The following is a 16,472-nucleotide window of genomic DNA, read 5'->3' on the forward strand; positions in this document are numbered from 1 at the left end:
AGCTTATATATATATATATATATATATGACACAGCTGAGATATTGGTAGACATAATTGGAATCTCCTGGGAAAACAGTGGTCACGATATTTATAAAACACAGGTGATGAATTGTTTGACAAAATGAGAATCCACTGGGAAATAGGTGGAGACGACATATATGACACACGACACAGGAATTTGTAGCCTTGGGACATAAGCAGATATATGAGACTGAGCTGAGAAATCGGCAGACCATAACAGGAACTTATGGGAAATAGCTGGACACGATATATATGAGATTCAGCTGAGGAATTGGTAGACATAACAAGAATCCACTGGGAAATACGTGTACACAATATCCTCGAAAATAAGTGGACATGATATACATAATACACAGCTGATGAAATGGTTGACATAATAATATTCCACTGGTAAAACATGGACACGATATTATATGAGACACAACTGACAAATGGTAGACATAATAAGAATCTCCTGGGAAATAGGTGGACATGATATATATGATACACAGCTGATGAATTAATTGACATAATACAAATCCACTGGAAAATAAGTGGACACGATGTATATGGGACACAGCCGAGGAATTAATAGACATAATAAGAAACTTCTAGGGTATAAGTGGACACGACATATATGACTCACACCCCAGTAATTGGTAGATATAAAAATATTCCCCTTGGAAATAAGTGGACATATGAGACACAGGTGAGGAATCGGTAGATAAAACAAGAAACTTCTGGGGAAAAGTGGTATGATATATATGCAACACAGGTGATAAATTGGTAGACATTATTCTAATCCACTGGGAAATAAGTTGACAATAAATATATCACACACAACTCAGGTATCGGTAGATATAATAGGAATCACTTTGGAAAGTAGTGGACATATGGATACAGCTCTAGAACTGGTACACATAATAAGAAACCTCTGAAAAAAAAAAGTGAACACGATATATATGAGACAAGCTGAGGAATTGGTAGACATGATAAGAAACTTCTATGAAAAAGTGGACATGATATACGAGACATAATAAGAATCTCCTTGAAATAAGTGGACACGATATATATGAAACACGGCCAGTGTTACGTACTTGTTGCTACAACTGATTTGGAAATGGTCTTAATTTCCTTGTGGAGCTCACTTCTTCTACAGTTTTTGCTGTATTTTCTTCAGACTTCAAAGAAGTGATTGACATGTTAAGACGCAGTATCTGACATAAACATTTTTCGGATACAAGATGGCCGTCTGGCGGCCGTATTAGATTTTTTTTATTACATTGTGCAGCGAAATACTTCTACAGTTTTCATTGCATTCTCTTCAAACATCACAGAAGTGATCGACATAATTATACGCAGCGCATGACGTAAAAAGTTCATATGTTCCCTTGGACATAGACAGAATGTGTTTTCTGGTATGAAATGTCTTTATCTGATGCAAGATGGCCGTCTGTATCATTGCGCAATTTCGGGGGTATTTGTAATCTTCCATGACTGTTCTAGTGTCTACTAATTCCACACCTGTACCTCATATATATCGTGTCCACTTATTTCCCAGATGATTCTTATTATGTATTCCAATCCCTCAGATTAGTCACATATATATTGTGTCCACTTATTACCCAGTAAATTCTTATTATATCTACCAATTTCTCAGTTGTGTCTCATATATATTGTGTTCATTAATTTACCCGGAGATTCGTACTGTATCTACGATTTCACTTATTTCCCAGTAGATTCTTATTATATCTACCAATTCCTCGGCTGTGTCACATATTTATCGTGTCTACTCATTTCTTAATGGATTCCTATTATGTAAAGCATTTCCTCAGCTGTGTCAAATACATGTCGTGCCCACTTATTTTTCAGGGAATCTTATTACATGTATGTCTACCAGTTACCAATCTCTATCTCATATATTTCGTGTCTCCTATTTTTCCGAGGAGAATCTTACTATGTCTCCCATTTCGTCAGCTGTAGCTCGTAAGTATTGTGTCCACTTATTTTCTTGGAGATTCTTATTATGCCTACTGTTTCTTCACCTGTGTCTGGTATATATCGCGTCCACATAATTCCCCATAGACTCTTATTAAGTAAAGTATTTATCAACAGTGTCTCATATATATCGTGTCCACTTTTTTCCCGGCTGAAGAATCTTATTATGTCCATCATTTCTATAGCTGTGTCTCATATATATCGTTTCCACTTATTTCCTAGGAACTTATTATGTAAACAAATTCATCAGCTGTGTCTCATATTTATTGTGTCTACTTCTTTCCCAGGAAGTTCTTATTATGTCTACCTCTTCGTCAGCTGTGTCTCATATGTATTGTGTCCACTTACTTCCTGAATGATTCTTATCTTATCTACCGTTTCCTCAGCTCCGTCTTATTTGTCGTGTCCACTTATTTCCTAGATTCTTACTATGTCTTGCATTTTGTCAGCTGTGTCTCATATGTATTGTGTCCACTTATTTCCATGGAGATTCTTATTATGCCTACTGTTTCCTCACCTGTGTCTGGTATATATCGGTTCCACTCAATTCCCAATAGCCTCATATTAAGTGCAGTATTTCTCAACAGTGTCTCATATATATCGTGTCCACTTATTTCCCGGCTGGAGGGTCTTATTGTATCCGCCATTTCCTCAGCTGTGTCATATATATCGTTTCCACTTATTTTCTAGTACCTTCTTATTATGTATACTAATTCCTCAGCTGCGTATTTATTGTGTCCACTTATTTCCAAAGAAATTCTTGTTATGTGCACCACTTCGTTAGCTGTTTCTCATATATATCGTGTCCACTTATTTCCTATGTGATTCTTATTATTTCCACCATTTCCCAGCTGTGTCTCATATGTCCACTTATTTCCCAGGCGATTTTAACTACTTCTACAATTTCGTCAGCTATGTCTCGTATGTATTGTGTCCACTTATTTCCTATATGATTCTTTTTATATCTACCAATTCCTCAGCTGTGTCTTTTATAGATAGTGTCCACATATTTCCCAGGAGATTCTTATTACATGTATATCTACCAATTATTCAGCCATGTCTCATAATATCGTGTCCACTTATTTCCCAGTACATTCAAATTATATCTACCTTTTCCTAAGCTGTGTATCATATTATACTGTGTCCACTTATTCACCCGGATATTCTTATTGTATCTATAATATCGTCAGTGCGTCGCATGTATATCGTGTCCAGGGGGGGCTCCGTGGCTGAGTGATTAAGGTCGCTGACTTTAAACCACTTGCCCTCATCGATGTAGGTTCGAGCCTCACTCGGGGCGTTGAATTCTTCGTGAGGAAGTCATCCAGCTGGCTTATGAAAAGTCGGTGGTTCTACCCAGGTGCCCGCTCGTGATGAAACAAGCACGGAGGGGTACCTGGGGTCTTCCTTCACCATCAAAGCTGGAAGTCGCCATATGATTTATAATTGTGTCGGTGTGACCATGGTGACGTTAAACCCAACAAAATAAATAAATATACTAGTATATCGTGTCCACTTATTTCTTAGTGGAATCTTATTGTGTTTGCCATTTTTTTCATCTGTGTCTCATATATCGTGACCACTTATTTTCAAAATAATTCTTATTATGTCTTCCAATCCCTCAGCTGTGTCTCACGTATATCGTGACCACTTATTTTCCGGATGATTCTTATAATGTCTTCCAATTCCTCAGCTGTGTCTCATATATATCGTGTTCAAATATATACCTGATGATTCTAACTATGTTTCCAGATCCTCAGCTGTGTCTCAAATATATCTTGTCCACTTCTTTCTATATCTTGTCCACTTCTTTCCCAGAAGATTCTTATTATGTCGTACAATTCATCAGCTGTGTCTCATGCGTCCACTTATTTCCTATATGATTCTTATTATATCTACCAATTCCTCACCTGTGTCTTTTATAGATAGTGTCCACTTATTTCCCAGGAGAAATAGACCTTTCGAACGGTACAAACGAATACATCTGTAGCAAAATGAGACTGTTGGGAATTAAGTGGACGCGATATATACCAGACACAGCTGGGAAAACTGGAAACGATATATATGAGACACAGCTGAGGAACTGATAGACATGATAAGAATCACCTGGAAAATAAGTGGACGCATGAGACACAGCTGAGGAATTGCACGACATAATAAGAATCTTCTGGGAAAGAAATGGACAAGATATAGAAAGAAGTGGACAAGACATATCTGAGACACAGCTGAGGATCTGGAAGACATACTAGTAGTTAGAATCATTTGGTAAATATTTGAACACGATATATATGAGACACAGCTGAGGGATAGGAAGACATTATAAGAATCATCTGGAAAATACGTGGTCACGATATATGTGAGACACAGCTGAGGGATTGGAAGACATAATTATCTGGGAAATAAGTCTCAAAACCTAAATTGACTAGGCCTAGTTCGCCGAATGATAATACGCCCAGTGACTAATAAATCTCCTCTGGATTTATGATATCTATCTAAGCATCCGTGTATAATTTGGGCTACTATACTGGTATGACTGACTAAAAATCCTCATAAGGTCTAAAATGGTTTCTGTTTGGTTTTTCTTTCAGGTGATATTTTCTTATCGACATTGTATTATACATATGTCTTTGTGACGGAGTGGTCTAGCCCGCTCGCATTTTGCATGAAATTAACAGCATTTTTGATTTCAAACAATGGTGACTATAATATATATATATGAAAAGTGGCCAAAACTGACATGCAACATTTAGGAAGAATATCCATAATATACGGTACATGTGAAATGCGTGTTTAGTTTTGTAATGACAGAATGTATTCGATTCTCAAATGGGAAATTTCGACCAAATATATCCAACACATATTTGTGCGCATAAAAGCTGTTCTTTCTGTGTTTCCCTGTTGTTTTCTGATGCAAAACTATTCGCATTAATACATTGTCAAGTGATTCATTTATACAGAAAATGATAACAATGATTTTTTAATCGTACATTATGAAGTACTTCTGTTAAATTATACATTTTCGCGAGACTTAAAAGTTCGCTATTTTTAGGACTGAAATTAATGCGCATGGTAACAAATCTGATATTTGGCCATCTTGTAACAGAAACAGCAGTTTAGCTTGGCCTTATTTTCATGAATACTAACAATTGCTAAATATAATATAAACAAATCCCTCGTAAAAAGATCTATTTTAAAATACGATATTTGGAAAAGAAGCAGAATCTTGAGCTATAACAAACATGCAAGAAACTTTTGCTCAATCTTCTTGCATTATTTCATATTAAAGTAACAGCAGACTCTCTTCAGGAATGTCATTAGCTTCTGAAATTTGAACTGTCTAAGGGTAATTACAGACTGGTTTTACCAATGTAAATTACACATGGGTTTTCCTGTGATAAACTATAGACTGGTATTACATACGGACTAAGCTAGTTTTACTGTGGCAAATTACAGCCTGGTTTTATGGTCGTAAATTTAAACTGGGTTTACTGTAGTAGTAAACTGCGGACTGTTTTACCTTAGTAAACTAGACCACTTGATATCTTAACATGGATATGGATGTCATTCTTTATACTAAACATTATTCCTAGATACCCACCACCCAAAAAGCTGCACCATTTATAATGCCTGAGTTATTATCAAATGGATAATAATATACTCTCACGAATTTACATTTTCTCAACACAGTTGGCAGGAAACAGTCCCTCCTTCCCTCGTAATCTACAATACCACCATCCAGCTGGGTCTGTAATATATACATACTCTATACAAACAATTTAAATTATAAATTGTTGATGTTACAAGGACTAAATAAAACAAGAGGGTCATGATGACCCTGGATCGCTCACCAGAGTTATATGTTTCAAATGTCAAACTGATGATTTTTAGAAAATTTTCCAATGTACAATCAAGTAACCCCTAGGGCGGGGCCAATTTTACCCCGGGGGTCATGATTTGAACAAAGTTTGTAGAAGTCGACTAGGCAATGTTACATATCGAATATCTAAGATCTAGGCCTTCTGGTTTATTTTAAGCAAATTTATGAAGATTTCCCTATGTACAATAAAGTAACCCCTGGGGCTGGGTCAATTTGACCCTGAGGGGTCAAGATTTGAACAAATTTTGTAGAGGTCCACTAGGCAATGACACATGTCGAATATCTAAGCTCTAGGCCTTCTTGTTTATTTTTAGAAAATATTGAAGACTTTTCTATATACAATCAAGTAACCCCATGGGGCGGGGCCAATTTGACCCCAGGGGTCATGATTTGAAGAAATTTTGTAGTCTACTAGGCAATGCTACATGTCAAATATCTAAGACCTAGGCCTTCTGGTTTATTTTAAGAAATGTTTTGAAGATTTTCCTATGTAAAATCAAGTGACCCCTGGGGCGGGGTCAATTTTAACCCTGGGGTCATGATTTGAATAAATGTTGTAAAGGTCCACTAGGCAATGCTACATGTGAAATATCTAAGCTCTAGGCCTTCTGGTTTATTTTAAGAAAATTTTTGAAGATTTCCATATGTAAAATAAAGTGACCCCTAGGGCAGGGTCAATTTTGACCCCGGGGGTCATGATTTGAATAACTTTAGTAGAGATCCACTAGGCAATGCTACATGTCAAATATCTAAGCTCTAGGTCTTCTGCTTTTTGAGAAGAAGATTTTTTAAAGTTTTCCTATGTAAAATCAAGTGACCCCTGGGGCAGGGTCAATTTTGATCCCGGGGTTCTGATTTGAACAAATTTTGTAGAGGTCTACTAGGCAATGCTACATGTGAAATATCTAAGACCTAGGCCTTCTGCTTTATTTTTAGAAAATTTTTGAAGATTTTCCCATGTAAAATCAAGTGACCCCTGGGGCGGGGTCAATTTTGACCCCGGGGTCATGATTTGAACAATATTAGTAGAGGTCTATTAGGCAATGCCACATGTCAAATATCTAAGCTCTAGGTCTTCTGGTTTTCGAGAAGAAGATTTTTTAAGATTTTTCTATGTAAAATCAAGTGACCCCTGGGGCGGGGTCAATTTTGATCCTGGGGTCATGATTTGAACAAAGTTGGTAGAGGTCCACTAGGCAATGCTTCACACCAAATATCTAAGCTCTAGGGCTTCTGGTTTTTGAGAAGAAGATTTTTAAAGTTTTTCCTTTCGGTTGCCATGGCAACCAGAGTTCTGCATGGAATTCAATTCTTTGAACAATATTTAGAGAAGACCATCCAAGGAACATCTCTGTGAAGTTTCATCAAAATTGACCTGTTGGTTAAGGATGAGATGTTGTTTAAAGGAAAGTGTGGACGGACGGACGGACGGACGCCGGACGGTGAGCGATCACAATAGCTCACCCTGAGCACTTTGTGCTCTGGTGAGCTAAAAAGTCGTGTTTATTTTATGACTCGTAAATTAGCGTTACCTGGTTGATATCGTGTCAAATAGAGGTCCATAGAAAGTGATTTCACAGCAAAAAGTGATATTTTTGTTAACAAACTTTAACAAGCAGCTATTATTTCATTGGATATACTAGATAAAGATCTGTCAAAATCCTGTCGATCATGTCTGGTTTCTTTTAAAGCGTAATCAAATCAGTAGTATCAGTTTATTTCAATAAAATTTTGAACTGACTGTTTGTGAACATGTTTGTCCAGTGGACAATGTAACTGAGGAGATATTAATCTAATATTGCTGCTTTTTAAATATAGTCTTAAATTAACATTATTGTATGATAATAAATTGTATCAGCAAATATGCAAGTCTACGGATCCGGCCAAGGTGATATTCATTTCAACAGCATTAAAAACCAAAGAAAAACGCATTATACGGTACTCTCTTACCTTCTGTGATTATTTCTATAATATCCCCCTTGTAAAAACTTAGCTCATCTGTATTCTGATTATCGTAAGCATATAGACATTTACACTGTGGTAGACTCATTTTAGGTGTCGGTCTTGGCTTCGGGCGCCCGTCTTTGGCTTTGGCTTTGAGCTGTTTAACCGGTGTCTCTGTACACTGAAAAAGTAAGGTAAATTTTTACAGTTTGTATTCCCGATGTCCGATGTGTTTACTGCAAAATATGACAAATTCTGACCCTTCTGATGTCAGGGTACAAGTAATGCAGACAGTTAGAAGACCAGTATGAGAATGCTATTCTGCCGATGGTCAGTTTCGAAAGTGTATTTAGAATTGGTCAATCAGACAGCTAGAATTTTGTCTTGTTTTGTTACTTAGCATGTAGGTGTTTTAACAAACAAATAACGATATAAATTAAAAACTTTCCATTTTTATCAAACACAAACCATTCCCTCGTACGTTAGTGGATTTGCTGTGAAAAAATCATCAAAATGCCTATAAAAGTGTGAGTCTGCAACTTTGAATATTTGGATGGTGTGAACTCTGATCCTTATTCAACATATTATATAAAGTGTTAGAAGCTGATAAAAAGATACAAGATTAAAGGGAAAGATTTCGGGTAGAATATTACCATCTTGTGAATGATACACTATGTGTTTATTCAAAAAGCAGTTATGACATTCAATATGTAGCATTCTCACAAATTCCTCTTAATTATAAACACTGGACAACAGGGAGAAGACATTTAAATTTAAAGACCATGACAAAGTGGGAGTATTGTCTGGTCATTTGGACAGTTTTGTTAGTTTGTCCTGTAAATTACCCATAGTTATTAAATTAATGTATTAGGGGAAAGTTATACTAATTGATTATGACCTTACTGCTGTTATATATAAAAAGAGCTGTCGGAGGAAAACAACGTTCGACTACTCAACAGCCTTGTCAATTTTTAAATGCATATAAAAGTCGAAAAAGAGGCACATTCTATTAAAATGCGAAACAGAGTTATGGAGCTCGTTCAGTATACATGTATGTCAGTATATGCTCATCAAAAACTTTACCTCAAACTGCTGAGGAGTAAGGAGAGCCATTCCTGTTTTTCCGCATCTGACATTGTCTTTTGATGTCTGTTCACAGAATGTACTAGTACCCTGTTGTAAAGTTATATCAATAGGTGGAGGAGGACTTGGTTGTTTTGATGATTTTTCTGTGAATGTACCCAGTGACCTCTCCTTGTCAAGTAGGGTTAATATTGCTTTATTCTGAATAAAGTTGTAGTCTTTGACATCATATGCTGCTTACTGGTGGACACTTTTCTCATAATCTTTGATCACTTGCTCAGCTAATTTCAGCTCAATGAAAAATTGGTCTGCTTGTTTGGATGTGTTGAGTAGTTTAATGACGTCAGATGATGTTTTCAGAGATTTGGTTACATCATCACAAGTTGTTTCCACTGTTTTAAGGTTTTAGTTCTTTTCTTTTTGGACTGTCTTTGCTGCATCTTCAGCTTGTCTTTCTAGTTCATCTAGTGTTTGGGTTATTTCTTTCCGAAACGTTTTTATATCAGCTAAAACATCTTTCAAAGATATGTTGGATTTTGCGGTTGTTTCCTTCACATCTTTTGATTTCTTGGGACATTGCTCAGAAATGGTATCCATAGCTTTCAAGATGTCTAGTTAAAGTGGAGTGCAGGCATCTGTCATTCCGTGTCCATTACCCTGCATCAACATTTTTAGCTCACCTTGGCCCAAGTTTCAGTATGAGCTGTTGTGATGGTGCCGTTTCCGTTGTCCATTATAAAACATGAACCACATGAAGAATCTTTTACCAAACTTGGTATGAAGCAACACTGTAAGGTTGTTGTCCCATGTTGGTCTGGGCCAATTGTGTAGGAAACTACGTGGAACCATTGCCTTACCTTTGCACGATCTTAAGAGGCGTCTTATAGGATCTGAATACTTGGTTTTGCTGTATCTCTTATATTCTACCTGTTGAACACATCATGCCCATTGCAGCAGATTTTGGGCAAAAGTTAATGTCTAAAGTAATACCTGTATCTTCTTTCTATTTAAAGCTGAGTAGCCAGAACAGTACAGAAAGGTTACATTCCATGTGTTTTTGGTAAAGTATTACGTTACAAGAAAAGTAATATATTGAAATCATTACCAGTAAATACATGTGAATTAAACTTTAAAATTTACACAAATTTCTTTTAAAGCTGACTGGTAAAAGGGGGCAACAAAAGCACAGATATATGATATGTATATACGGGGAAAACCAAAAGATCACAGAGAACCCTGTATCTCAGTTTGGTAAGTGTTTTAGGTAACTTGCTTGAGACAACCTGCATGTGACATTATTATTTTCTACTCACTGACACAAAAATGTAGTTTTCAGGCTAAAATGAAGGAAGGAAAATATTTACAATTATTCAGTAAAAAAGATGAAATTGCCTCACAGAGTTGAAACTAGAAATACAGGAAATGAAATTTTCAAGGTACATTTTTGATTGTAAATATATTCTATTTGAATATAAAGCAGTTCTAGTATCTATATTTTTAAACTTTTAGGGTATTCCTTGGTGAAAATGTTTTGTCTGACAGCCGATGGTTTAGTATAATATAGTACACTTCAACCAGACTGGAGAGAAGACACATATGCAATTATTTTGCACCAGATTGCAGGTATTTTTACCTCAGTAACACAACTTAATAACACATGTCTCTGGATTTAAAGTAGGTATTTAAAACATAACAGAATTTTTTATATACTAGTGGTTGGTCTTTATAAGCAATTTTTCCACACGACACATATGGCGTCTTTATAACCTTAAGACGCCAGGCACATTTTACACACTCTCGCAAGACATATGTGTGTTTTTGACAATGAAAATAATGTCAGACGACCTTCAGTTTTTCCTTTTAGTGGTAAAATCGAAAGTACACAGGCTAAATTTGAAAACGTAAATCGCATTTGTATTGGTATACATTCAGGGTCTGCAATTCAATGAGCTTAAATGATTAAATGAATTCTCAGCAATCATTTCTTTAAATGATCTGTACGTAGTCTGCAAAATATGGTATGCAGAGAAGTGCAGATCACGAACATTTCAATCGATAAGGGCAGGCCCGGATGCAGTGCCGGGCCGATAGAACGTCCCCTCCTAGTTGGTTAAGAAGTGACCTATACTCATCAACGTTGCACGAAGCTATTTTGGTCGAGAAATAATATTTCTTCAAACTTTAGAGCCAAATCGCACAAGAGGCCACCATTTCATACCTATATTTCAAATGTTGAAGGGGGAGAACCCCTGACTCCCCTAAAATGAGGGGGGGGGGGGGTGCCCCTCCAGTGCCTCAAAATTTAGACAAAAAAGGCACCAGACACCACCTTTCAATACACGTATTTCAAAAGGTTTTAGGGAGGGAGTCCGCAGACCGCCCTAAAAAGACAGGGATACCCCCTACCGTACATCAAAATTTAGAGTAAAAAAAGAACTAAAGACCAATAAGGGGAGTATCCCTCCAGTACCTCAAATTTAGACCAAGAATACATCGGCCAAAACCATTTCATTACATGCATTTCAAAATTGTTCATGGGGGGGGGGGGGGAGCTCCCAGACACTCTTTAAACCAAAAATGCCCCAGAGGCCACCTATCAAAAACGTTCAGGCAGGAGACCCCACATTTCTCTCAACAGATAGAGGCGTCACCCCCGTATTTACTCCTTTCTCGGCGCTATGCACCTCGCCGGTGACGCCTTTGGTTTATACTGGTGCCCCAAACAAATAAATATTTCTGGATCCAGGCCTGTAGGGGGTTATATGATAGGATATTAGATAATGTGCTAAACAAGACACATAATTTGATACTGCAGACTATATCAGACATACGGTATTAGATAATGTACAGTATATTAGACATATGGTACTAGATAATGTGTGCCGTATTAGGCAGAACGTGCTAGATATTGTGTGTTATATTAGACAGACATTACTAGAGAACGTGTGCTATATAAAAGACGGGCATTATCAGATAATGTGTGCTTATAAAGACAGGCAGTACCAGATAGTCTGTGCTATATAAAAGACAGACCGTACTAGATACTGTGTGCTAAACAAGACATAAGATAATACGCAGTATATAACAGACATACGGTGTCAGATAATGTGAACTGTAATAGCCATACTGAGCGAGCTAAATTGCGATACATGTATATTAGACATACTGTACTAATCAATGTGCATTAAATTAGACACACTGAACCAAATATTGTGTGCTAGATTAGACATACTGTATTTGGTAATGCGCACTATATTAGACTTACATACTAAATAATTAGTGCTACTATTATACATGCAATACTAGATAATATGCGCTGTATGACCATACTATATTATTTAATGTGTGTTACATTAGTCATTATGGTATGAAATAATGTGCACTATATAAGACATATGGTACTGTTAGTCATATTCAAAGATAACATGTGCTTTATTAGATATAAGGTGCTAGATTTCATTCAGTTACTGCACAAGGAATAGAAATTTGGTCACTGTGCACTGGACGTTTAACGTACTAACCTCAAATCAATAATTATGGGTCATTTACCAGTCATAAGTGACCTCCATATCAAATGTGATCTTAGACCAAAGCATTCTCTAGTTATTTGGCAAATAAAACGTTTTTCTGTTCTGGGTCTGTGTGACTTTGGCCTTTCACATACTGACCTCAAAATAAATGGGGGTCATCTAATAGTCATGATCAACCTCTCTATCAAATTTCGTGATCCTATGTCAAAGCGTTCTCAAGTCATCATCCGGAAATGGTTAACAATGTGACCTTGATCTTTGGACCGATTTACCTCAAAATCAATAGGGATCATCTGCTGGTCATGATCAATCACCCAATCAAGTTTTGTGATACTAGGCCGAAGTGTTCACAATTTATCATCCGGATATAATTTAACAGTTCCGGGTCACTTTGACCTTGATCTTTGACCTAAAATCAATAGGTTTCGTTTCACTGTTCCGGCTCACTGCACTGTTCCGGCTCACTGTATCCTTGACCTTTGACATACTGACCTCAAAATCAACAGGGATTTTCTGCTGTTCATGACCGATCTAACTGTCAAGTTTAATGATCCTAGGCCGAAGCGTTCTCAAGTTACTGTTCGGAAACGGTTTAATTGTTCTTGGTCACTGACCTTGACCTTTGATCTACTGATCTCAAAGTCAATAGGAGTCATCTGCTATTAATGATCAACACCCCCAACAAAGTTTCGTGATCCTAGGCACGAGCATTCTCCAGTTATCATCCAGAAACCGTTTAACTGTTCCGGGTAACTATGACCTTGACCTTTTACCTACTAACCAAAAATCTATAAATTTCATCGGCTGGTCATGACCAACCACTCTATCAACGTTCATGACCCTAGGCCCAAGCGTTCTTGAGATATCATTCGGAAACCGTTAAACTGTTCCGGCACTGTGACCTTGACCTTTGACCTACTGATCTCAAAATCAGTAGGGTCATCTGCTGGTTATGACCAACCTTTCTGTCAATTTTCATGGTCCTAGAAACAATATACCCCTCATTCTTCGAAGGGGCATAATAATATGTTATACATAAGATACGAGATAATGTTTGCTATATGACAATATGCACCATTTTAGACATATGAACTAAATAATATGCACTATATATAAGACATGGCAGGGGTCGGACGTATTTGGATAAGTTGACGTTTTAAGCGAGAGCTTAAGTTAATTGGCTCAAAATGGCCGATTCAGGCGAAAGTGAAATTAGGTTAGTACACGTTTTACCTATTTTATGTCATGTCTAATTTAAGAGATCATAATTAAGTAAGATATGTTGCAAACAAGCTATATGGCAAAATGAATTACAACTAGAATGTGTCTGTAGGACACAGGGTGTGCCCCCCACTGGTACATTTGTCACAAATAAGGGGCAATAATTCAAATGTTTGCAGTCTTAATGGGGTATAGCCTCAACAAACTTTTTATGAAAAGGATTCATTATTCTAGGCCTTATACTTTTTGAGCTATGAGCATCACAAACAAAAAATCCACTATTTTGGCTATTTCAAGGGCCAAAACTCTGTAATAAGATTCCAAACTAAGATTCTCAAGATGAATGCCAAGTGTGCAAGGTCACATCACGATAAAGACTCCAGCAAGGTTTTCTGAATTTACATCTAATACTTTTTGAGCTAGGCACATAATTAGGTGAAAAAGTGCATATTTTTACTATTTCAGGGGCCATAACTTTAAAAACTGGGGGGTGGAGTCAGCCAAAAAATTAGAGGTGTGCAAGTTTATATCATGATAAAGACTTATGCAAGTTTTCAACCATTTATATTAAATACTTTTTTAGCTAGATGCGTCGCAAGGTGAAAATATACATTTTTGACTATTTCAGGGGCCATAACTCTGAAAATAGGGGGCGGAGCCAGACGAATAATAGGAAATGCGCAAGTTCATATCATGATAAAGACTCTTGCAAGGTTTCATCAATTTATATCAAATACTTTTCGAGCTAGGCCCGTCACGAACTTCGGACGGATGCACGGACGGACATAGGGTCAGGACATTTAATAGGGAGGTTGAACATGACCAGCAAACGAGCCCTATTGATTTTTAGGTCATTAGGTGAAAGGTCAAGTTCATAGTAAACCGAAATAGTTAAACCGTTTCCAGACGATAACATGGGAACGCTTAGGCCTAGGATGACAAAATTTAAGAGAGGTTGAACTTTACCGGCAGATAACACCTGCTGACTTTTAGGTCAGTAGGTCACAAGTAGAGGTCACAATCACCAAGAACAGTATTTTTTTTGCAAAATAACTAGAGAATACTTTGGTTTAAAATTAAGTTTGTTATGGAGGTGACTTATGACTGGTAAATGAGCGTAGGTCAGTTTCTTAAATATCCATTGCACAGTGACCAAATAATTTCTGTTTCTCGTGCAGTTAATTGAATGCATCAAGGCGGGGTGGGCATTTCATGTTCTATGAGCTTTTGTTGTGTAATGGCTTTTTTTATACTCCTGCGACGTCAAACGTGATTCTTATACTTTTATTACATACGATTTAATTATTGCAAATTTACGCATTAACTTATGCGCCGTGCAAAAATGAGCTACATTAAATTCGTTATAGTAACATTACTGCTATTTTCTCCCTTTTTAGCTCCACTATGCAGAAAAAGGGGTGCTATTCTACTCGCCTCGGCGTCGGCTTGAGCTTTCTTGGTTAAAGTTTCGCGGCAACCTTTTGTTTTTCTTTTTCCTATTGCTTATTTCTTACTGTAACTTAATATTAACATTGCTCAGTATGCAAACAAAGTATTGCAGGGGCTGGGCCCATTATACCCGAGGTTAAGGTCACCAAATTTTTATACATGAATCTCCACAAATATATATTCTCAGTATGAAATTTACTCCCGGTAGTGCCAAATACATGTACTGGGTGCCTACCAGTCACCGGACAGGAATATATACCGGACAAACTTATTTACGAAGAATATTGTACCAAATATCACATGTGTTTACAAAACTGCTGTCCTTTGACCTTGGGGCATTGGAATGGCAGTGCGCATGCAAAATATTCATTACTTTTAGGGGCACCAAGGGGGTCTCAAATAATTATAGCACAGAACTGCAGACGACAGTATACTTTTTGATTCATTTCTCACCATATATTTGTAAAATTATTGTTTTTACAAAATGAATCTACGTCTGCATTTGCTTGGCCAAGTGTTGAATAAAATAGGGGTGACTGTTGGCCAGAAAACAAACTCGATTTACCCCCATTTCGAGCCTCAGTTGTATTAAAACATATTTATAGAATTTTTTTTGTTTTCCGAAAACAGCACAGACTGAAACAGATTTTATTTTGTTGGCTAAGTATGATCGCGAGTGGAATAAGCTCAGAGATATTTTCTGCAGATAAAATTTCGTTTAAATGTTAACACGGGTAAAACACTGCTGTTACGTAGTTCAAGCCTGCGTATAGTTCAATCCTTTGCATATGTAGGAAAACATGTTTTAGAAGGTGCAGAAGACAGAAGGACGTTATCAACGTTTTTTCGTTAATAATATCAATCTGAAATAGTATTATTAGTCTTCTAAATATGTGTCCGGTGACTTTTCTGCCATGTTGATTAATGAGGAGCGTTTTATTACCCCTTTTGAGCTTCAAAATATCCAAAGTTTTATGTCCGATTGATTACGTTTTTAATTTTCAAATGACAAATGAGCTGAAGATTTAACGGGGCTAATTGTATGTTTTAGTGATCATTTTTCATAAAATGGCAAAGGAAAACCCCAGATTTCTGTCCGGTGACTAGTCGGCACCCAGTACACAATTAATATATAACTAACCATTTTGAGCGTACATTAAGTTTGACAAACGTTTTTGCATTCGTACACAACATGTTTTTGGCAATGCGACTTCATAATGCATTTATGAATAACAAGCAAATTCGATGAATTGGTATCCCCCGCCGAAAGGGTTTGGGGTGAGGAATGGCAAAAAAATATATCCGGCAAAAAGTTAAGGATGTTAATAAGAAGCAAATGATTCCATTAGTCAAAATCAATTTAACAGAA

At 36.8% G+C, this 16,472-nt stretch overlaps 1 protein-coding gene across 1 annotated transcript in view; it reads right to left on the reverse strand.

Moving 5' to 3' along the window:
* The window catches only part of LOC123566683 (CD2-associated protein-like), a 49,365-nt gene extending 39,865 nt beyond the window's left edge, over window positions 1-9,500 (reverse strand). Inside the window, exons 1-4 of the mRNA XM_053549096.1 lie at window positions 9,339-9,500; window positions 8,904-9,104; window positions 7,827-8,001; window positions 5,672-5,744 (exon numbers count right to left, since the gene is read on the reverse strand). Coding sequence (XP_053405071.1) covers window positions 5,672-5,744; window positions 7,827-8,001; window positions 8,904-9,104; window positions 9,339-9,500 — 611 coding nt within the window. The remainder of the gene's footprint in view (window positions 1-5,671; window positions 5,745-7,826; window positions 8,002-8,903; window positions 9,105-9,338) is intronic.
* Window positions 9,501-16,472: the final 6,972 nt, after the last annotated feature.

Source organism: Mercenaria mercenaria, chromosome 8 (genome assembly GCF_021730395.1).
Source record: "Mercenaria mercenaria strain notata chromosome 8, MADL_Memer_1, whole genome shotgun sequence".
NCBI classification, from domain to species: domain Eukaryota; kingdom Metazoa; phylum Mollusca; class Bivalvia; order Venerida; family Veneridae; genus Mercenaria; species Mercenaria mercenaria.